The 24,758-nt window shown below is 43.0% G+C and overlaps 1 protein-coding gene across 1 annotated transcript in view; it reads right to left on the bottom strand.

The window, feature by feature from the left end:
- Positions 1-24,758, bottom strand: part of Ush2a (usherin) — a 696,795-nt gene that overhangs the window by 303,140 nt on the left and 368,897 nt on the right. Inside the window, exons 35-36 of the mRNA XM_051148119.1 lie at positions 14,024-14,175; positions 8,806-8,968 (exon numbers count right to left, since the gene is read on the bottom strand). Coding sequence (XP_051004076.1) covers positions 8,806-8,968; positions 14,024-14,175 — 315 coding nt within the window. The remainder of the gene's footprint in view (positions 1-8,805; positions 8,969-14,023; positions 14,176-24,758) is intronic.

The following is a 24,758-nucleotide window of genomic DNA, read 5'->3' as shown; positions in this document are numbered from 1 at the left end:
TGTAGTTTTTATCTTTCCCTGAGTGGCTAATTCTCCAACTTCATTCTGAAATCAGTTCATAGGCAACATTTATGCCAGGTATATACTGAGAATGCCTCACACAAAAATTCAGATTATTAAAAATTATGGGGACACTGTCTACTGTCTTTCTGCAAATAAATATCTGCAAACTGACACCCATGGTGCTGAACACTGGCCACAGAAAAGTTGGGCGGCCTACCCCAGACAGACGGATGGTGGGGCCAGCACAGGGTCAAAGACATCTGATTCTTGGCTGACACCCACATGTGAAGCTCCCCAAACAAGGCCTGAGCATTGCTGAATGTTTTAAGTTTTTCCTCCTTTTTAACAAAAAGAGAGGGTTTAGTTTTTTTTCAATTAGGCAAAATTTTTCCCAAGTCAAAGGCACGTTGTTGGGCAGAGTTGTGCTGAGTCACCCAAGCATCTCTGGCAGGGTTCGAATGGCACGCTCTTCTATAATGAAGGCATGTGGGGCTCCAAGTGAGAACATGGCTCCGGCCTGCTCACCCTCTGGGGCGTCTGAGGCCCATGGTAGCTATTTGCATACTATCACTATATTATTGTTGCCTCGATGGACACAAGAGCTCAGGTGCACCCATTCATTATGTCAGGAAAACAGCCAATTAGATATCAGACACAAATCCAATAAGCTGCCCTATAAGGATTGAGAGGAAACGAATTCTAAAACAAGTTTGATAAATTAATGTCTAACTCCATTCTTGTGGGAAGATCTGTCCCAATAAAACATTTCTATAGCGTCATTGGCCAGGACATGGTGTAGAATCAGAAATGTCAATAATATATGCTCTAAATATGCATTCTCTCACCTAAAATTTAAAATGACACAGATCTTAGTTTTGTAAACAATGCTGCAACTATTTTTAAGGCAGAAAGTGTGCCTTTAAAAACATCCTTTATATTCATATTTCTTATTTCCAGAAGTGCACCAAGAAGGTAGTAATAGCCATAACCTTTTCTTTTCTTCTTTTGTCTTTGCATGAGACATTGTTTCCCAAGTTAATACTTGCTGTGTGTCTACATTATTAATGTCTCTTGTGATTTAAGGATATCTAAAATGGTAAAAGGAAAAGGTTCAGGATTTCCTGTTGTCTACAAGCTGGCAAGTCCCCTACCACAGCGCTCGTTTACTTTCTGTCTCTGGAAGGAACTGTGCAGTCACCATTGTCTCCCATGAATGGATCCATAGCCTTGCACCTGACACTCGTCAGCCCATGAGGAGAAGCTGTGTAAGGGGCTGTCATGGCTGCCTTATTCTTTTGCTGGGTGGTAGTGTTTATACACTGGACTTGTATTGTAAAACCTTGGGTAGGGATGCATATTCTTGGACTGTATATTCCCAAAATATAGACCCTGGAGTCAGGACAAATGGCCCTAGGAAATAGACTGACAAGAAGCCAGGGCAACATTTGGTGGCAGTGGTGGCAGTGGTGGCCAGGCTGACACTACATTCTTTTCCCTCAGCTCCCCGTTTCCTTCACCCTGGGAAGTTCACTCCATAGCGTCTCAGTTGAGCTCAGTCTGGCTGCCCTCCCTTCTAACTCATTACGGGGAAATGAATTCAAATTGCTTGAAAAGAAACGGCCTCTTTCATCTTCCTGCTGACTGACACACAACTACAAAGTTCTCCAACGGGATTCCGAGTTACAAGCTGTCCTGCATGCCGGGAACAATTCCCCCACTGAGTCCCTCCCCAGGGGCAGTGTGTCAGATATACTGCATGGCTTGCCAGCAGGACTCGGAAAATACACGGCTCCTTCCACAATGAAAAACAGGCCCCAGGGACGATAAAACAAAGCAGTCCCTTTCCGAACAGCCCAGCCTTCCTGCAGTCTCCTTGCAACTGGAAGGAGTTTCCAGGGCTCATTATTTTATTTTACCTTCCCAAGGAAACACATGCTCCCACGTATCTTCTTTTGCCTTGTAGTTTTAATAAAAAACAGTTTACTGGTATGGGGAGAGAGAGAGAGTAGGTATCAGGGGTGGGGTGGGAGCTGGGTCCTGAGCAAAATCCCTGGATTTCTCTAGGTAACCTTGACCTCCACACCACAATCTCCGATCTTTTTTGTAATTTCTGTTGAGATCTGCAGCATTTGAACAGATACACGCTCTTCCTGGGGACTGGCAACTTCTAGGCAGAGTAAGTCCACTGGGTGGAAGGACTTGAAAGAGGAAAGTGGACCACATAGGCACTCATGCGTCCTGTAGCTGACATGGAGCCCCGGTGTGGAGAGAGCACATCCTTTAAGTGTCCTTCCTTTGTCTTCTGTGGGAGGAAAAAAAATCCAGTGATATGAAAGCAGCCGCCACCCCTGAGAGGCTGTGCAGGCTGTGAAAACCATGTTCTTCACTAGGCATCAAATCACCTCAAATAGCCAGACCATGCCACTCTTCAGTACTTCCGCTGCTGGAGGTGTCCCTGAGGGGGACATATCACACAAAGCCCATGCGCTATAACTGCCTCTACTCTAGAAGTGAAACTTACAAAAATCACAAAGTCATGGTTATAACAATACGAGACCGTCAATCTGTTTTCACACTAAAAGCATTTCCCTTTGAGATGCTGCAAGAGAAGGCATTTCCGTCCTGACTCGTTCTATTTACTCAATAATCCACAACCATTTTTTCGAACTTGTGTCTTTTTTTCTGTGCTACTCCACCAAACAGGGGGTTTGAAGGAAGGAGCATTTGAAGATGAAACCCAATCGGAGGAGCACAAAGAACTTGGCAATTAGTACATCTCAGACACAAAACACACGCCGGGCCATCACGCGCCGAAGATCACTTCCCAGCCCCTTCAAAGGGAGGACAATGAAGAGCTAAGCAATTCACACAAGACTCCACAATCACCGCTGGAGAAAAGAGCCGGATGTGCGGCAAAGACAGCATTGTCTGCTAAAAATAGGATTGCGAGGGGGATCTCAGAAATCCCGGTGGGGGCAGAGGGCTGGCATTGGGGAAAACATGCTGAAGGAATTCAGAGCCTTCCACTTTTCTCTTCATGAAGTTACTCTCCATTTCCTAATTTGGGTAACTGGATAGTTTTTTTTATAATATTTCAGCTAAAAATGTTTGGAAACTCTGCAATACTGATAATGCCCACTGACATTTTTGGCACAGATGGTTTTCATGAACGTGGTTAAACAAATTATCAGTTGTAACTTTGAAGCCAATTTCATGTGAGCCAGGTTTCTGTTACTTGTTGTAATTTACTGTAGTTTTATTGAATTCACACATTCTCCTTATTTAGAAATAGCAGAGATTAAATATGTGCGAAGCTACGATAAACCTGTTACCTGCAACTAAAATCATAATGAATGTTTACAGAATAAACAGCAACAAGTCCCAAACACTCAGGGTTTTCCTACTGGTCACTGTGAGTTCATGCTCACCTGAGTGAGGTGAATGACTCACTCTGAGAGCTTCGAGTACAGCACTAACTGGGCAGTGAATGGCACCTACTCACCCTCAGGAAACTGATTCTCATCCTGGGCTCCTTCAACTGGATGGATGAGGCAAAGCAGCTGTAGTTCCAAGAACTAGGTGCTAGCCCTGGCTGCAAACGGCAGGAAACGCCCTTCCAATTCCCAGCCCGGAAGGAGCACCCTCTTAACTTTGCCACTCTTAATTGTTTGTGCTTCTCTGTCCTTCCCTCACTGTGTTTTCACACTCAGGTCCATAATTTAAACCATGGGGAAATTTCAGCTTTTCCTCTACACCTTCCCCTAATTAACTCTGTTCTGTGTGTCATCCCAGCACCTCACTTCTTGCCTCACGTGCTTGAGAATAGATTGGCTCGTGTACCCCTCTCATCTCACGTGTTTGCAGGCGTCCTCTGCGTCCGGATTTTGGTGCTGTTTTATAGACCTAGTTAAACACTAGTTGAAAGTCTAACTAATCAGCTCTTTTCCACATAGAAGTGTTATAATGCTTCAGGGACAATGATACCAGATGCTTGCAGCAAGCACCTCAGTTATATGCATGCAGTTGTGTGTATGCTGTTGTGTGTATGCAGTTATTTACATGCAGTTGTGTGCATGCAGTTTTGTGTGTGTAGTTATGTGTATGCAGTTGTGTGTGTACTTATGTGTATGCAGTTGTATGTGTGTAGTTATTGTATGCAGTTGTATGCATGTAGTTATGTGTATGCAGTTGTGTGTGTGTAGTTATGTGTGTGTAGTTATGTGTATGCAGTTGTGTGTGTACTTATGTGTATGCAGTTGTATGTGTGTAGTTATGTGTATGCAGTTGTGTGTGTGTAGTTATTTGTACGCAATTGTGTGTATGCAGTTGTGTGTGTGTAGTTAATTGTACGCAATTGTGTGTATGCAGTTGTGTGTATGCCGTTGTATGTATGTAGTTATGTATGTATAGTTATGTGTATATAGTTATGTGTGTGTAGTTATGTGTATGAAGTTATGTGTATGTAGTTTTGTATGTGTAGTTGTGTGTACACAGTTGTGTGTATGCAGCTGTGTATGCAGTTATGAGATGCCTGATCATTACCAGACTGATATACGTCTGTGAAGGTATAGTATGGGGATCTGAAGGTACTGATTTGAAAGTGAAGGCTGCAGGTCATTTTCTTAAAGTTGCTTTAAAAGTTGTTTAGTGGCATTAACAATTGAATGCATGTGATACAATTTATAGGCATATAAAACTATACTTAGTTACAAAATATAGGAGGATAAACATGGAAAACATACATGTTTACTGGAGAAAAATGAGAGATAGAGAACCAACAGAAAATGTCATCCTATTATTGATTCAAAACCCCAACACCACACAGGTATAATTGTACTTGGCAATACATCAGTGCCCCACCCTCATACAAACAGCACCAGAAATTCTCCAGGGAGCAGGAACTTCATCAACACTGTCTAAAAGATTACAAGGAAGAACATTCCAAAGACCAATTAATGACCCAGAAATAAAAGTGGAAGTGCAGATTCAAGTGCAGCTCTTCACACACGAGCTTACCGCGCAGAGGTGCACAGGGAGGGTGCCTCATCTGCTGGGGGACAAGGTGGGTTATTTAAAGAGTGACTGTGGAAACAAAGGGATGCTCAGCGTTTGATCTGGGCACCTTGCACCACACAGCAGTTCATACTCCGAGCGGATCGAGCATACATGTTTTTTGAAGAAATGCTTTCAAGTGCTAGGGAAGACACCAATGAGAAAATTTGCAGTCTTTAGAGCAAGCTTTCCTAATATCTAAGGAGATCCCATGGCTCCGTGAGAGGAGGTGCTAAAGACTGAATTCCCAGAAGAGATATGCTCTTTTCTAAATACTTTACATATGAAAACTTCTTGACACTGAGTCCTGTGGGGAGAAATGCGACCCACGTGCCGCCAGGTACTGTTTTTGGTGTACCAGGCTGGCAAAGGCCGGTGTGGCAATGTGCTGCTTAGCTATGTGGCATGCACACCCTTTTCCTAAGCTGTACTCCTGTGCAGCGAAATCTCTAGTATGCTATACATTTATAATACATTTTCTTTGGTCAGGCAATTCATTTTTATCATAACTTTTTTATTTTGCTCTTCCCTGGGGAGGACTGCTTCTTCTACCAGGTGATACATTTTAAGGAATTCATCTCACTAGTTAATATACCTGCAAAGGTATAAGATGGATATTTATCCACTGCAGCACTATTTGTATAACCAAAGACTTAGACAAATGTCTATTAGTTGGGAACCCAGTTAGTTAATGACGGCGCATGAACACACTGAGTATGTGAGGCTTTGTAAAAACAGGAGGTTCTCAAGGAACTCTCACCGCAACATCTCTGAAACCACTGATTTCAATAAAATAACTGGTGGCTAAGCACACAGCTTGGTATAGTTTGTGTGAGAAGCTGTACGTGTGGTGCGAAGTGCACTCATCTAACGGAGGGATACATGCAGCGAGGCGCATGGACGGATAGGTAGATGGAGAGACAGACAGGTGCACGAGAGAAGACTAGGCACTCCAGTTTCCTCTGAGACTCAAGAACAGATTGGAAGTGTTGGCTGCCTTTCACTTTTGTCTTTTAAATTTTGATTCATGGAAAAATCATATCTGACAAAAGGATAGTTTTTAGGAAAAGAAAATCTTTTGATTATACGCTGCCTAACTTGTTACAAAATATGGCCCTGACTTTGGAAAGTTTTTTGGCTCAGAACCAGAGTTGCCACATGGAGGGAGCAAGGTTCCTGGGTAGGTGTCTGCAGAGAGAGAGGTGGCTGTCCTGGCTTGAGAAATAATGGCCCAGGTGCTGGCACCTGCTTCTCCCCGTCCTGGGGATCCTAACCACTCTTCTTCAGCAGCCACCACAGTTGTTCATCATGCCAAGGAAATAACCAATTAGTCGCCCGACAATTCAGCAAGCCTTGTATAACTCTGGGAAGGTGGTGATCTCTTTGATAACTTTGATGAATTCTTATTTACTTCCTTTCTTGGAGAGCCACACAAACCTCCCTGTCCTCAGTGCAAATGCCACCTGCCTGCTGCTAGCCGACAGAACACGATGTCACCATCCTGTACTTGGCACCGGACAGGAATCTTCCAGTGACAGGAACCAACAAAAGGAGGTTGCCGGTTCCAAGATGTGCCCTCCACTTCTCACCTTGGCCCCCAGCCCCCCACAGGCCCGAGTTACATGCACACCCCAGGATTCTCTAACTCAAACCTTGTAATTGCTTCCACTTTGTCTCCTTTGCTTTTGGCAATTAACACGCTGAAATGTTATCACGGAGGAGTTCGTCTCATTTATAAGACTAGGTTTTCCCGCCACTAAAATATGCAGGCTCTCTGTCCTTCACTACCGGCAGCAGATAAATGGCTGGTTTTCGTTGCTGAAGAATATATAATGGTTAAAAAGTCACTTTTTTCCTCCAGCTCTACATAAATCACGGAACTAGTCAATATTTAATAATGCTTGCCTTGGTCCGGAGTCCCTTGATCACCCCTGTCATGTGTAATAGCTCCCTGTCCGATATCTTTGACATAAAAGCCCAGCTTTACTGAAATGCTAACATGTAGAGGGTCATTACGGATCGACATTTACCTTAATCTGTGACTGCCAACCATGAACCGATAAATTCCAGCAGATTCCACTGGGAGAAATCAGTAAACTTCTCAGTGGAAAGAAGTGAAGGAAAATTCTGCCGAGGACAGAATACATTTTCTACAAGGGCTGCTTAGCAAATGGATTCTGACTTTTGAAAGTTCTCTCGCTGCCCAGCTTTGCAACATTTAATACCGTTTTGATGGTTTGAGGGACGGGATGACAACCAAAGATGACAGGACTTAGAAGGAAAGCAGAAATGTTCTCTGCAAAAACAATGCAAGATTAAACACGAGGGGGAACATGGCTCTTGCATTATTCACCCAGCTGCCTTGGCGGAAATAGCTGGGCTGTCATGGGTCCGGCCTAAATGTTGCTTCTTTTTTCAAATCGATCATCACTCCTTCACCTCATAATCTTGCGAGTGCTTCACAGCGGAATACATCAAAGCCCTGATTGCATAAAAAAGGGACACGCCAATCTTTGAGGGATCAGCTCGGCCTCTGACTCAGCCGCTGTTCACTGTGCATTTGCTTAGTTGCTTGCAGACATACTATGGGAGTTTAGGAATTCCATCTTCAGAGCCTTAGAAAGCCTGTTTTTCTGTCTCCTTGTGCTTTTATACGTTTGGGGTATGCAATTAAGTCTTACAAGTAGACATAAGGCAAAAGTGAACAAATGACAGCCTGGAGGCTATGGTTTTCTTTTTACTGGAGTGTGCAGCTATGCCTGCCATGGCTTTGCCTGTTTGCTACTAGTTTGAAAACAAATGCAAAAACCATCCCATATAAAAGTAGTATGGCTTCTTTGGGGGAAAAGGAAAGCAAACAGTTACTAAAAGTACAAATTAAAATTTCTACTAAGACACATCCTGCAAAGCTTCTGTGGTAGGCCGAGCTTGCAGCATCAGTCATGCTAACAGAGCTCAACGAATGAAATTTGATGATATTTCCAAGGGACACCAAGAGTCCAAGCCCTTGCTCAATTTAGCAGCTGCCATACCGGAATTACCTAGATCTGCATAGAAGCTTCCAGTGAAGAATTATGAAAGTGGCAACCAGAAATAACTTACCTGGAATGGAATGAACAAGTGAAAGCTGAAGCCTTCGTACACATAGCATTTTAGGCTTGAGTTGTGTTTCAGGCAAGGAAGGGACACATGGGAGACTCTTCTCTGCAAGAGATTCAACCCAACACCCAGAGGCGACTGAACCACAGATGATGCCAACCGCCACTGTGCGCTGGATGGCCCACATCTCTATGGTTATGCTTCCTTTGTAAGATGCAAAGGCAGAGCCTTGCAAGTAGCGATAAGTAAGCAGAGCAATTATTTCAAAGCAACAGAATAGAAACCATGTACACACAGCCTTCACTTTTCCTTCTGTAGTTTTCTATTTAATAGTGCTGGGCTGGTTGGCCACAGGTGGCTTAAATGCCAGAAACGAAACCACCTTTGTCCTGTGACCCCAACCTGACTCTGCCCCTAAGAACCATCGGTAGAGTGTGCTGATACACTCCTTGCTGGATGCTGTCCTGGTTGGGGCCATCCCTGAAGCTCTGGGAACCACAAACTGACCATAGACTCTCTAACTCATCTACATAGGTTGGATTTTCAGGAAAATTCTGGAAATGAAAATTAGGCTAAAAGTAATGAAGTGTTCAGGTACAAATAAATGGTTTTCTGACTCTATTGAAGGAATAAGAATTGCACACAATTTACCTTGATCTGCATAGAAGCTTCCAGTAAGAAGGACTGAGTAGGCTAAGTGCCCATTAGGGTGGAGAGGTGCTTCCCACTGCACAAGGGCTTCCCGGGATCCCTCGGTTTTGACAAGCACTTTGACCACGCCTTCGGGAGGAACTTCTAGAGTCCGATTTTCTACCTGTGGGTATAAAAAGGATTCACTGTGTTTGCAGATAAAATAAGTGCGTGCTTTTGTCTGAGCATATTTCTTCAAAGAGTCTTTTTGCTGTGAGGCAAATCACAGTGGCAGCAGCATCCAATCAGAATGCCTATTTTGCCAACAGGATCAAGGCAAACCTCGTGTCTTCTTCCTCCTGCTGAGAAAGCTTAGGGTTCCAGGTCCTGACCAAGACGGCGGCTTGTGTGTTCCAGAAGCTTTGAGTGGCTCACATGTGAGTAGTGAGCATGTGCCCACAGCTGCGCATAACCACGGACTGTTCTCACAGTTTTTAAATAAGTTATTGGTGTTTGTAAAAGAAAGGGAGATACATGTGGTCTGTTTTCCTAAATTCTCCATTTCCTAATGGGAGGGATGGACACTTGGTTTGTGCGAAAGCCACCTGAAGCCTTCTCTCTCTTCCCCTCCCTTCCTCTCTTTCCCAGTCCCCTCCTCTAACTCCTCCCCTTCTCTCCTCTCTTCTTCTGTCCCTCCTCCCCTCCCCTTTCTTCCTCTCCTCTCCTCTCCTCTTTTCCCCTCTCCTCTCTGTCCCCCCCTCCCCTCCCCTCTTCTTCTCCCTTGCTCCCTTCTCTTTTTCTTGTCTGAGATCTGAGCTGTGTTCCTCCCTTGTATGACCAGCTGAAGTCCCCTCAAGTAGTTAAGTCTTTGTTAAAGAGCTCAGGAGATTGGTTAAGGCCTCTTGTGTTCATGAGGTGTTGGGATATTGCATATCCAGAGCCAGAGTTATCCTGGGCTGTCTTTTTTCACCATGAATAGAATTTACCACCCATATCTGGGTCAGAGTCATACCATTTTGACCATCAAAGGAAATCTCTGGCATGTACTCACTCACCAGACTAATCCAAAAGCCAAAGGTGTCATCAGACAGCATCTGGCACCCACAACAAAGTCCATGGCTTCTCAGTGCATGCCTACCTAATGTTTCCTCCACCATATTTGGTGGCTGCATGGATTCATTCATTCATTCATTCATTCATTCATTCATTCATTCTTTGGTTCTCTGACTATAAACCATTCATGAAGCCATTTCTATGAGTAACACGTTCCTTGGGGCAACCAGAGGCCACATTTGGGGTCATGCCCATTCACATTTGGCCCAGAGTAAACCGCCTCTGCTTCCCTGTGGGGTGAGGCTGCATTTGCACGGACAGCATCATGATGGCATCAAGAAATGAATGTAGCAGAGAGAATCTCACCAAGAAAAAATCACGTAAGAAGCTAATGTGATGGTGACCTGCTTATGCAGGAAATGAATCACTTCAAAAGAAGACCTCTGAAATAAAAGCAAGTCTTAAACTGGACAAGGATCAGAACTGGCCCAATAACTAACTGAGTACAATGACCAGTGTCCAAAGAAATATACAGCTGTTGGCAAGAAAGCAGAAAGAGGCTCGTGGTCTTTTTAAAAATTATCCTTTAATCACTAACTAGAGTTTGGCAAACTGAGTATCAGCGGTCACATTTGACTTTCTGAAGTTCATTGAACATGCAAGTGATTTTCACATCATTCTTTGTATATATGTATACATGTATGTGCAGGTGAGTGTATGTGCATATACAATGCATGTGGGTAACAGAAGGCAACTCTAGCTGATGCTATGTAAGAGCTGCTCATTTTGGTTTTAAGACAGCATCTCTCATTGGCCTAGAGCTCATCAATAGGCTAAGCTTGCTCTGTGGACCACACTGGTCATCTGCCTGTCTATCTTCTGAGAGTTGAGGTTGGGTTACACATCTGGGTTCTGGAAACTCAGACACAAGTTCCTGTGCTTTTAAAGAAAGCACTTTACCAAGTGACCACGTCCCTAGCCCTGGCCTTAGTTACACAGCACAAACAGCTCACTCCCGCCTCACAAGCACATTAAACACAAGCTCCTGAGGCAGGCAAACACTCTCAATTATAAAGACTTCATTTGTTAAGGTGAATACATTTCTCCAATTATGAAAATAAATGTGAAAAAGACTGAGTGTTAGTTTTTCATAAGTGTGAGGCCACAGCTGTTTTATCTTCGTGAGAGAAGGTCTCTAGGTTCCTCAGGGGGCTTTCTGATCGTACCTTGCTTCTGTCACAAAAAGCTATGCACACAAAGCAATGAAAAGCCAGCTTCAAAAAACTGAACAAATCACTTTAATGTTTCATAACAATGCAGTTACTTTAATAATCTCTATATGTGCCATTCCAATCATCGTACAGGAAGGTGTTTAAAAGAGTTTCAGAAAAAATGACACCCAAAAATTGAATAATTAATGGTAATTCCAGATAATTATATTATTCTTTTCAAATGCCTGGTTAGTTCAAATAAACATTTTCTTATGTTTCCTTCAGTGTTTGGGTAAACGTTCTGACTTTTACTTTATAGCAAAACTGACACCCAAACCTTGGACCAGGAAGTTTTTGTTTGCTTTTGTCTTCCTTTAATTTATCCTTAAATATCTATGTTGATTTAAAATGAATATTATAGAAAAAGTCCCAGGGAGGGTAGATGTTGGCTAAGCTTTGACTTAAAATATCCTTTGAAATAGAAAATAAAATTAAAAGCAAACGCATGTGAAAACACAGAAACATTTCAACAAAATCTCCATTCTTAACAAAATTCTTAACATGCCTGTGAAACTCCTAGGTAAGTAATAGTTCACGCTAAAGATAAACAGTGCTGGGAAATCCAAGGCTCCACAGAACAAGTACGCCTCTGGATGAGCCTGAATTCACAGGTCTACAGTGGCTTCTTGTGGCTTCCAATTCTTCAGAAAGCTATAGTGTTTATTTATGTATCTTGAAAGATTTACTTTATTAGTTTTAGTCATGTGTTGGTGTGTGTTTCTGTGTGTGGGCCTGCATATGTGAATACAGGAGTCCACAGAGGCTGAAAGAAGATGTTGGTTTCCCTGGAGCTGGGGTTTGGCAACTAAACTCAGATCCTCTGAGGAGCAGCAATTGCCCTTGTGTCAGTGGTCTTCAACCTCCCTGACTCAGCAACTCTTTAATCCAGTCCCTTATGCTGTGGTGACCCGCCCTCCAACAATAACACTATTTCTGTTGCTATTCTAAAACTGTAATTTTTCTACTGTTTGAATTGTAGTATAAATATCTGGGGTTTCCCAGGATCTTAGGAGACCCCCATGAAAGGGTCATTTAACCCCAAACGGGGTTGTGACCCACAGGTTTAGAACCAGTACTCTTAAGCTCTGAGCCATCTCGTTAGCCTCTGAAATATATTTTTTTTATATTATAAATCCTTCAAAAGTCAAATATGTTCTTCAAATTGATAATAATGGAACAAACCACAGGGGAATTAAATGGGAATAGAGCAATTCTGTCTTAATCACCCCAAATAGCTCCCTTTGGTCAGGCTATGATGACAAAATGCACTGAGCCATCAAATTCTTACTGTATCAAAAACAGTGAGAATGTGCAATTGATGCACAAATGACTTATTTTTTAAAAACCTCTATTTTACCAAATCTGTACACATTCTAAATTTTATGAACCATTTGCCCGTGTGAAGGGGTATGTCATGTCACACTTAAGCCTGTGAAGCACATTTGTTTAAGGGCACGCTGACAGTGTTTTCATGCATGTATGGGAACAAGCCTATTAACTTTGCAAAACATGTTTTTAAAACACAGCCTATTTTTGTCTCCAAAATGTAGAAATCATTAATAAGGGAAGGGCTGAATACACAACAGAAAAGTTCCAAAGCGAAGGAGATGGCTCTGTGCTCCAAACCAGAGGAGACTGGAGAGGATGGAGACCTGGCAGAGTTGGTTTTACAATCCACCTTTCCTTTCCTTTCCTGTCAGGGCTGTGCTATTTGATTTCTTAAGGTTAACGCTGCCTGCCATCCACTTGGGACAGAGATCGATAACTGTGACCTCTTGTTTAAAGTTTCTAGAATATCCTGGAGATGAGGTGGGGCAGCTAGAACTACAACTCACAGTTCGCTTTGGGAAAAGGTGCCGGTTTGAAGCTCATAGAAAATATTCCTTGCCTCCTCCCCCCATGATGGTCCCCTTCATCTCCTGCTTTTAAGGGTCAGTATCCATCAGAAGGGTCTGTACTATAAAGGCTTGACAGCAATAATGACTCCGGCTCAGTCTCAGCAGTGTGTGGTTTTAGCTTCTTGGAAAGTGACCAATCTCTGAACAGGAGGTGTGATCCAAAGGAAGTGCAAATTAAATCAAAGAGCTGAGATTTTTTGTGGTAATATTTATATAATATGCTATTCAATGAAGACAGAGTGCAATGAAATGATAGGGAATTAGCAAACACTGCCAAAAAATACCTAAAACTAATGAGTATGTATCCTGAAAAAAAAAAAAAAAAAGAAAGAAAAATCTAAACCTATTTAATCAAGAAAAAGGCATGGATGTGTGATGTGTTATTTTCAGGCTGAAGAGTGCCATGCTGGTCTGTGCTAGGCACACACTGTTAACTGAACCAGGAAAGTGATGCTGAGAAACAAAGGATAATTCTTTTCATGCTTTTAACTGTCATTGAAACAGAGATACACATTATGGGCTTCTAAAATGAGGGCATCAAGACCAGACAGTAATGAAAATTTAAACATCATTCTTATAAAGATGCATCATATTTATGAAATAAAGACACTTTGCTCTAGGAAATGAAGTAAGATCAACCTTTTAATTGATGATCTGCCTGTTGGGCAGCAATCTAAGCATATTGTGGGAGTTTCAGTTTTCACTATTTATTTTTAATCACAAATATAGTTACCAGCATATGATTAAGAAGAAAACATGTACTTTTTGTTTGTCATCGAAGCAGGTACAATTACACATATGTCAATGAACACATCCAACCTATTGTTTATTCAAGAATACGTGCATTCTTCCCCCAGGTATACACTCAGCCGAGAAATGAACATTGAACTAAAGACAACTCTTAAATGAACTTTAATAAGAGGAGTGTCCTCCCTTGTGCTTGACAAGCTCTTCTCTCCTGATACCCAGCATCACGCAGCAGCTCACACATCCCAGAATGTAAGTTCACCCACTTACCAATGGTCCCAGAGCACAACCCTTGGCCGTGCATGCCTGGACTCGGAAGGTGTGTAAGCTCCCAGGATCAAATCCATGGGCATGGCAGCTGAGTGTTGAAGAATTGTGGATTAGAGCATCATCCAGGAACAGCCTGTAAGTTATGATCACACCTGGGAAGACAAAACTCAGCAGTCAGTATAGCGAGAACTAGGAAGGCACGTACCCCTTTTGAGCCTTCCTGGAGTCACTCAGTCACCCACTCCGCTGCTCTAAACGCTGTCTCTTCTCAAAGGATGCTTGACTTCAGACACCACATTGTTAGGCTACTTTGGACAGAGAAAATTCTAGAACCATCCACTCTAGAGGAAGGCTTATTCGAAGCCACATCAAGCGCCACCATGTAAGTCCTGGGCCAAAAGAGAACAAGTGGACACATTCATGCTTACGCTTATCTGCACTCCAAAAACACTCTCAGCAGGTGCTTTGGATATAAAGAAAGCTTGTCTGCTCCTGCACTACACGGTATACGGGGTGGCGCTCTAAGTGGACACATGCACACGTCTTGATCTCCTCACAGCCTGACTAGAGAAAGGGCTTGTATCATGATCCCTCCTTTACAAATGGAGAAACTGAGGAATGGAGCGGAGGTGAGGCAAGCCTCTGAGCTAGGATTTGTATCTATGTGACTTGACTACACATTTTCTCCAACATTAACTCAGCCACGCACTCAACCCCATTCTGATTGTCAGGTTGGAGAACCTGTGCACACTTTCACAAAATCAATTTGAGAAAGGAGAAATTGGAGTGGCCACCAAATACAAGGGCTCTGTGTCCTCAAGCGCAATGGTCTCATGAGAAGGAATGCAAGAGTCAGCACAGTCGAGTTCGCTAGAAATATCGACTCCCCAAACTCACAGAGCATTGCACCATGGGAAACCAAAGTCTGACCATGTTAAATAAGAACTGTTCTCAAAGTGAGGTTAATTTCCTAAAGTTACCCCTGAACCTGCTCTCCGGGAATCGCTCTAAGTGTCCCATTGTCATAGTGGTCAGTAGCTGCACCTACCACTCACAATAGGGCCCCATCCTAGCGTTTAACCATCGTCCACTGTGGTGTTACTAGGTCATGATTAATTGCCTGATTGCCCCAGCAGACTGTAGGAGCTCGTAGGTACCCATGAACCTTCCCCATCTGCTTATTTCCATAGTTAAGCACTGCACCGCACATGTGATGGGCACACAGTGCCTCACCTATGGTGGGCACATGGCATCTATTGACAAGGTAAATACATTCACACCCAGTATAGTGAAGCAACCAGCGCCTAACAATGCAGAGTAGTCATTTACAGCCCTTGGAAGAAGAGATATCTCCATACCTCTAAACACACCTAGGAAGACTTTATTGAAGAAGAGCTGAAAGAGCAGACGTTAAAGAGCCAGTCTAGCAAAGTCAAGGGCAATGTGGAAGCCACTCAAGGATGTTTCCAGAATCCTGAATTGGTAAATATCTGTAGAGCAGACCCAAGCTTCATCCATTGGCAATAATATTACTCATGGAGCTACAAGCCCAGGGCTTCTTTAGCAACCACCTGTGCTGGGAGGGACTTAGTCACATGTAGACCTGCTCACAGCAGTTTGTCTCTGGCTCATTTTATAAGAACCTTCATGAACCTTTGGCCTAACATGTTGATGGCACAGGTTCTTTATATTTCTTTTAGTGTGTGTGTGTGTGTGTGTGTGTGTGTGTGTGTGTGTGTGTGTGTGTTCAATCTCTGGCATCGAAATACATCATCAATTTAACTAAATGAGAAATACTATATATCTATATATTTATATCTATATCTATCTATCTATCTTTTATCTATCTATTACACTCTGGCTTCAATATACAGCACACTTACATTAAAATTATCTTTTGATCAGTGTGTCCTCTCGTAATCTAGTTTTTAAATAAGGTAATATTTTAATATAGGTTTTGCAATGGCCCATTTTTCATTCCTGAAGATAACTTTTTATAGTTGAATTTTGTGAGTTCCTTCAAGTTCTATGTTTTGAGGAATAAGTCGTTATTTTCTCACCATGCACCATTTGTGGCTGCAAAAATATGCATGGTAGCCTCTCTATAAGTACCCATTTTCCTTTGTGTTTAGTGTAAGCGTCTGTGGGACACTAAAGAATGTAGTGCTAATTAACTAGAGTCCTGTCCGTTAAGTGAAACAGGCACAGTGCACAACCAGTAAATGCATAGAGAGTCAAGGGGATAAGAGTGAGACAGAATCACAATGACAAGAAGAAGAAGAACAAAACTGCCTTGCGTTAGGAACTGTGGAAAACAACCACAGTTTTCCCCTCAAGTAGGCCTATGTGTGCTACAGATCCTCTTAAAGAGAAGCTAAGACCCTGGCTGCTTTTCAAAAGAAGTAGAAAACATTCAAATCAACATTTCCATTTTCTTAACTAGCTGCAGAACTGAAAATCTCTTACACTAGGATCCTGTGCACAGTCTCTCACTTCACGGTGGGAAGTAAGATATTTTACAAAAAGTCCATTGTGGATATAAGTAATTGAAATTCCTTAGGCATGGGCTTTAAAGTCCTAATCACTTTTGAAGAAGATTTTAGGAGTAAGCTATGAGCACTCACTGGTTTTCCCACAAAGGATATAAGCAAATCCATTTGGCAAGACTTAAGCTGTGCTTGTGCTCAGTGGGGAATCTGATCTCTAACTTGGTGATACCTGGGGGACCACTGGTGAACGCCTAAGCTTCTGCCCTAAGCATCACTTTCTAGTCCCATCTCACTGATTTTTTTGGCTTGTCTTTTGAGCTCTCCATCCATCCACTATAGAGACAGTGACAGCTCCTCTAGCCCCCAGCCCCCCCCCCCCCCCCTCTCTCTCTCTCTCTCTCTCTCTCTCTCTCTCTCTCTGTGTGTGTGTGTGTGTGTGTGTGTGTGTGTGTGTGTGTGTCTACCTGACTCTAGCAAGTCAACCCCCAGAAATCTATGTCAAGAAACCAGGTAGCTATGACATATATTGGGAGAAGGGCTTCTACAAAAATGGGCATGAGGCAGATGAGCTCGGATAAAAATTGAGCATTTTGACAGTTAATTCAACTATGCAGAAATCTTAGTATCAAGGTGTGACATGGAATGGGTGAGGCTGCAGTCCAACTTTAGTGCGTAAGTGTTCCTACACATTCATGCGCGCATGCGCGCGCGCACACACACACACACACACACACACACACACACACACACACACACACACACGAGTTACCCTGTGTTCTAGAGACAAACTACACCTGACAGCACTTGGTGGAGAGGCTAAAAGATGATTGCAGTGCTTTGTATACTGGGAAAGTTGAGTTTATCCATAAATCATTTTAATCCTTCCTGATATCCGCCATACTTTCTCTACCACTTGGCTCTATTTCAAAATTTCTCTCCACCCCATTTCCATGGTCATTTGGGCTATTTTAACATCATCTCAGAATACCTCAGGGCAATGGCCACTTAGGTGCCATGGGCTATTCTGCATACTAAGGCCAGGGAGGGAGAGGTCCCAAACTACCATCTGATCATGCTATACGCAACCAGTGATCATCAGGCCTGTCCCAAGTAGCAGGAAGAAGCCACTGTCCCTTCTCAGAATAGTGAATCCGGCCATGGAAGCCCGTCTTGGGGCGGGAAAGGCACATATTTGTGTCTCTGCAATATTCTGCCTTGTGGTCCAAATCTTACCAGCAAAGTATCAGGTTTCAAAATGAGGGCAAAGTGGGATGTTGTCATGGGTTCAGAGCCTGTGTCATCTGAGTCTGTCTCCCAGTCACGGAGGCAGTGGCAGCCCTAGCCATTTCCTCCATCTTGGCTGTGCCGGGTCATGCTCCTCAGGCCCTGAATGATGGGGCTAGAGACAGGCTCCTGGCAAATTTATGGACAATACAAAGTGTAATTTGGAAGGAACATTCTTTTTTTGGGGGGAATGTCCTTAATTTTTAAATACTTTTTATTATCATGCTTTAGTTCATTCCTCTTTGTCCTCTTTCCACTTCACCTAATCCTCTACTTTTGTGTCCTTTTTTTTTTTTAATGACTAAGTAAATGTCTCTTGCAGGTTGTTTATAAAAGCACGGGGAGGGTTTCTAGTTTTCATCAAGTAATATGGGCAAACTTTACAACTGCTATTTTTAGTAGCAGACTTTTTGATAGAAATAGCACTAATAAAGCAAGAACTGTTGTAAAATTAAGTTTGAAAGCATAGTTATAAGAAGCAATAAATAAAAAATATTTATTAACCCAATGAATGAAACCTCATTAATCCTCACTCTATGCTGAGTGAGAAATAGAAATACAGTGTAGTAGACATTGTCAACTCCAGCTGAAGACATGTTTTCCATCTGTAACTAGAATCCTGGGTGTGCATGGCTGGTTTCTGGGAGAGCTGAAGGCTGGTTCTTTTTTTTTTTTTTTTTAATATTTGTTTATTTATTTATTATATATACAGTGCTCTGTCTGCATGTTCACCTGCAGACCAGAAGAGGGCACCAGATCACAGTACAGATGGTTGTGAGCCACCATGTGGTTGCTGGGAATTGAATTCATGACCTCTGGAAGAGCAGTTAGTGCTCTTAACCTCTGAGCCATCTTCCCAGCACCCATGAAGGCTGGTTCTTAAAACAACAAGTAGTTAAAAAAATACAGAGAGACAACTAGCAAGCCCACCGGGCACCAGCAGATAATCCTGAACCCGTGGCCACACTGATGTCATCACTGAAACTACTCACAAAACAAACAAGAAGGCATGAGTCTTGGAAAGGCACTTTTAAGTGGGGATTTTTAGGAGCAGGAGATAGGTTGGGTGTGAGAGTAATCAAAGCTCATTACACACATGTTTGATAGCCAAAGGTCAAATTTAATGAACTAAAATTGCTCAAAGCAACACACAAAATGGGTGGCTTCTCCTTGGGAAGACTGGTACAGACCATGTCTTTAATACTGACAACTCCCAGAGAGCAGAACTGCTATCAATTCTGCTAGGATGCTGAGAGAGGGACATGTACCTCATAGGCATGTATGTGAGCCCTGACAGAAGAGCTTACTCTACTGTTGACACTGTTTCTGCTTAATCTTTAAGTTTGAAGCAATTTCCTACCAACAAAGGACCACCAATCATGCTATGGCCCTAGCATGATCAAAATGGGCTCACTGCAAAGATTAACACTTACTGAGGGTCCATGCCCTTAAGGTAGCATGTTTGGTGTTTTGCTTTGTTTTGTTTGTTTGGGTTTTTCGAGACAGGGCTTCTCAGTGTAGGCTTGGCTGTCCTGGACTCACTCTGTACACCGGGCTAGCCTTGAACTCACAGTGATCCGCTTGCCTCTGACTCCCAGAGTGCTGGGATGACAGGTATGTACCACCCTGCCTGACTTCGCTTAGTTTTTTTTTTGAAGGACAGGAAGAATAAGAAATAGAATTCATTCTTATATAAGTAAGAAGAGAGTTAAATGCAGGCATAATTGAGTAATGAGCCAATCAAGATTTATGGAAAAATGGTAAGTGCTGCAAAAAATATAGATGGCTGACAAATGGCAGGCACCATTAAACACTAGGTACAGTGCCTCTGGGTGAATATTCCAGTATGACTGAGCCTCCTTACAGTAGAGGCTCCCGCAGGGTTGCCTCAGATACAGCTGGCTAGCCCATCAACGCCAGGCTATGTGAAACCCGTGTCTCAGGAAGATGGTCCCGGAGTGTGTGCAACAAGTTCCCACTGCAGAGAAGCAAGGAAGTGTGATGCCCACTGGTGACATCTTGTGTCTATCAATATTGTCTTTTCATCGGCATAGTCAAAGGGCAACATAAAATAATCACTGGAATGGAGGTTGGAGCCATAAATTTCAGAGAGAATCACTGATGTTTTTCTGAACTTGTACTGACTTGGGCAAGATGACAAGACTCAAAAAGTGATCCAAAATCACATATAAAACCAAGTGGAGGGGGAAGACACTAGAAGTGAGGAAAAGAGTGACACAGAAGATATATCTATAACAAATGTTAAAGCTATTTTTTTCCTTGAAGGTGGTGTAACCATTTGGAACTAAAGCAGGAATATGGCAACAGTGCATTTCAGGAGGACTTGCGATTTTCTCTAAGGGAAAGACAGCTTTAACTGTGTTTTAGATTATATAATCAGAACTCAAGGAGAAGACTGCCAGCATCTCTGAAATCTCTGTGTTCAACATCCCAGCTTTCCCCTCCCCACTGGAGGCGGTGATATCAAAGGGCTGTTGTACATGCTGCTCACTCCTCCGTTCCTCCCTCAATCAAGCTCAGAAAGAGCAATAGGTAGGGTACTGAATTAAACTTTTTTAGGAGGAGGTTTAGAGACAAGGTTTCTCTTTGCAGCACTGGCCTTTAATCCCAGCACTTGGGAGGCAGAGGCTGTCAGATCTCTGTGAGTTGGAGGCGAGCCTTGTCCAAGGATACATAAAGAAACCCTGTCTTGAAAAACCAATCAACCAACCAAACAAACAAACAACGAACCAACCAACCAACCAACAAACAAACAAACAAAAAAAACCCAAACAGTTGAATTAGGCTTTCTAAAACACATTTTTTAAAAGTCTGTGAGTTTTTTTATTGTTTGGTGCAGTGGTCTTGTTTATCAGTATGGGTGCATTGGAGCGCCTACTGTGTGGCTGGCATCGATCGCCATGCAGAAATCAGAGAAGTAGCACGTATTGCTGGTTGCTGCCTTCACAAAATTGACAGCATAGCCAAGACAGATGACAAGGGCTGAGTGTCTATAAAGTTTGTTGAAGGAAATCCCCATGGGATAGAAGGGACGTTTGATGGTGATTGGTAAGGAGGCAGGAACTAGACAGTCTGCGGTGGATGAAGGAATGATGTTCTTCTGAGAAAATGGTACCTGAGGCATGCCTCACACATGAAACTGTTTCATCATGAGGAAAAGCACTACAGGCCATTATTTGACTATAACTAAGCGATCCACAGTAAGAAGGAGAAACCTTTCCCTGGGTTGCCAGCGAGTTGGCTAAGATGCCAACATCATGGAATAACTAAATAATAACCTGCCTCCAGAACCATTGACTGTGGCTCCTCCATTGCTTTTAAGACACAGAAGTACCAAGACAAAGTTTAACAAAGTGGAATTTCAAACCTGTATGCATGGTTTACTGTTTCTGGAATGAAAGAATGCGCTGGCATGTATTTCCATATCCCCCATTGTTTCATCCCACAAATATGGTAAAGGTTGGTGAGATGACATTCAAGAATCAGCTAAATTGTCTGCAGTGAGCAACTCACATGGGCAGCTGAGGTAACTGTAGCTAAGGGGCCATTTACAGAAATGAGAGTGGAGGCCAAAGGAAAGAGGAAACAATTGTAAGCCATCCCTTCCGAGTGACAGCCAAGATTCCCAGCAGACCACCTAGCCATAGGCAAGGGGCCCACAGACACACTCTTATCTATAAGGGGAAGGATTGCACCAGGTTCTGGGACTTGGAGGATGCTCTGGCACTACAAGAAAGGTTATTGGATGGGGTTTAGGATTTTGTAGATGAACACAGCCCTGGAGTGCAGAGCCCAGCAGCAAGGCTGCTGGGGCAGTGAGTCTGAGACGCCATCCCCCTCACTCCCTTCTTATGGTGCTATCCCATGGGTGAGATGCCGGCGTGGTAGAGAGGGCCAGTGCATGGTGATGCCAGTGAGGTTTGCCTCCACTTTATAGAGAGCATGCCACATCTGAGATACATTGTAGTAACACAGTGAGTATCTTACAGCCAAAAGGTAGCTAGCTTGGTTACATGTTGGCCTTAGCACATTCAAGCCTCCTACATCATGGATTCTGTGTATCTATTTTTCCTACTGCCTTGAAGGCATGGAGGAGAGCAGAGAAGTGTGTGGACACTAAGCAGCAGAAGACTAGGAAACACACCACTGTCATTTTCATCACATACACACACACACACATACACACACACACACACACACACACAAGAGAGAGAGAGAGAGAGTGTGTGTGTGTGCTAGGCTATTTAATCCAGTTGCACACACTCTGTTCCTCAATGAAAACTTGCAAAATGAATACTTAATTTTCATTGGCTGGCTAATGTAAAGCACTTTGGAGTTTGTCATCTGTTTCCATGATGATAGAATTTTTAAGGTGTTTAATTTAGCAAGCAAGCTGAATCATAATTGCCTGTAAAGCATACCCACTGGGGTATATATCTTCCTGCCTCTTCATCATGCCATGTCAAATTGTATTTCCTAAGGTGCTCAAAAGGTTGTCATATGTAAGCAAGGAAATTCAATACAATACAATGTAAATTTAATACATCTATTTACACTGAAGAATTATGTTTACTGTAAGAATTAAACAACAATGTGTCCGTGTGCCATAAAAATAACACGCACAGTGAATATCGATGCTCCAAACCTATTTGTTTGTTTTTGTCAGTGAGGCTTAGCAATAGGAATATCAACTACAAGCTGCCCCCAAGGTCCGGATGCTTATTGAGTGTGGCAGATATCTCCCTGTGTGAATACTTGATCCTTCAATTAAAAGGGGTGAGAGAGAGAGAGAGAGAGAGAGAGAGAGAGAAGAGAGAGAGAGAGAGAGAGAGAGAGAGAGAGAGAGAGAGAGAGAGAAGCTTCACACCGTGAAGAATGCCTTATTACTCTTATGCTTGCCTAAAAATGGCATTGACAGAATCTAAAAAAGGCTATGCTTGGGAAATTCTACCTGACAAATTGATGGGAGGTGTTTCATAAAAGTTAACCAAGGTTTGTTCCAAACTGTCAAGCAGTTTCCCTAAGTGGCTCGCTGAATTCTGGAATCCGTGGCACCTGTTAAGACTGAGCACTTAACTGAAAGAAAATAAAATTATACTTGACCATGGAAATAGTTATTTTAGAATATATTTTTAAGGAAAAACACAATTATTTCTTTAATACTGGGGAAAATCACAACAGACAAATAAGGATTTGAGTTTTGTCCTTATGAGATTAAGAGTGAATGAGTAAAACTTTCATTTTTATTTTCATATGTCTGGGCAGAACCTTATTGTAAGGACAAGTGTATAAAAGCTGGAGATAGAGTAAGGAATAAATCCATGAGTTTTTGCCATTCACAGATTTTTTTTCATACACCATTTCTCCTTAATTAGCTGTCTCGATTTTGAGTAATTAAATTGTTTAATTCTTATTAATCCAATTTTTTTACGTCTGTACATGGGGATATTATAAATTTCTTGGGCTAATTTTGGGAATTAATGTGTACTATCATAGTTAGCTTTAACTGTCAACTTGACCTAGTCTAGATTCACCAGAGAGGAGGGTCTCAAGTAAGGGCTTGCCCTGAATGGAGTAGCCCGTGGGCATGTCTTGTGAGTGCTTACTTTGAGTTTTAAGTGATGGATAAGGGCTGAGCCCATTGTGGACGACACCTTTCTCTAGGTAGGGGGTCTTGGGGTATAAGAGAAAGCTAGAGAAACATCCACCCAAGTGAGCTTTCCTCTGTAGCGTCTGCTTCAAGATCCTGCTGACGTCCGCCACTCCGTGGGGCTCTCTGTACAAGTCTTCAGAAACAAGTGTAGCCCTAGATTGTTAAACTCTTGCTCACATGATCACAACTATTTTGTTAGCTTTAGTTGTTAACTTGGCTTAGTCTTGATCTCCCATGAAAAGAGTCTCAGTGAGGAGTTGTGTAGATTACACTGGCCTGTGGGCATGTCTGCGGGAGGGGGGGCGGATTTTCTTAGTTGGGTTAATTGATGTGGGACGACCCACCATGGATGCGGGTGACACTGTTTCACGGCCCTGGGCTGAGTGAAAAGGAGTAGGAAGCATCGTCATTCGCTGTGTCTCACGATGCTCTTGGCTGTGGGGTACCATAAGGTACTTCACGTTCTCTTTGACTTCCCTGGCAAGGGGAAATCAGAGGGTGCAGCAACAGGGACACCGTGGGGGACCGTCGGCCTTGTGCTGTTATAAGCGGGTGGTGTCAACTGTGAGGGGCATGGCATGAAAGAAGAAGCAGGGCGAGCGCACGAGAGGGGATGAAAAGACAACGCTGGGCATGCTGACTCTCAGATGGGACAGAAACCTATGAAGGACACACTAAGGACCTGGGAGGGTTCATCTCCACTGTCAATACGATGGGATCGCCAGTCATCTAGAGAAGCAGCTTCTGGGCTGTGAGGAATTACACAGATCAGTGTGTCCTCTGGGCTTCCTGTGAGACATTAACTAGACTGACTTCGTGGAGGTGGGTAGAATCACCCTAATGGTGGATGGCATTTCCCCCCCATAGGCTGGAGTCCCAGACTGCCTCCTGCTGCCTGTTGCCATGACTCTGTTAGCTGCATGAAGAACTACCTCCTTGAGTGGTGATCCCAAATAAGGTCTTCTTTCTACACGCTGCTCTCAGGAGGTGTTGTGCTGCAACAGGACCCAATAACCAACACAGTGCCCCCAGCAGAACTCTAAGCCATGTAAGTTTTAACTAAGGTTTTGTTTTTGGTTTTGTTTTGTTTTTGCCAGATCTTCTACAGGAAAGAAGTGAATGGTCCCTGGTTTTGGTCATCTGGTGGGAATATTGGACAGATAATTAAATAACAGTAAGTCCAGGGCAAGTGTCATAAGTGCCATGAGGAAGACATTGAAAAGACCATGTGGCCAAGAATAAAGGGGATGCTTACACTCAGGGAAGGACACCATGGCATCATAGGAGC

Source organism: Acomys russatus, chromosome 6 (assembly GCF_903995435.1).
Source record: "Acomys russatus chromosome 6, mAcoRus1.1, whole genome shotgun sequence".
NCBI classification, from domain to species: domain Eukaryota; kingdom Metazoa; phylum Chordata; class Mammalia; order Rodentia; family Muridae; genus Acomys; species Acomys russatus.
Note: the sequence above shows the minus strand (reverse complement) of the source record. Positions and strands in the feature narration are given on the sequence as shown.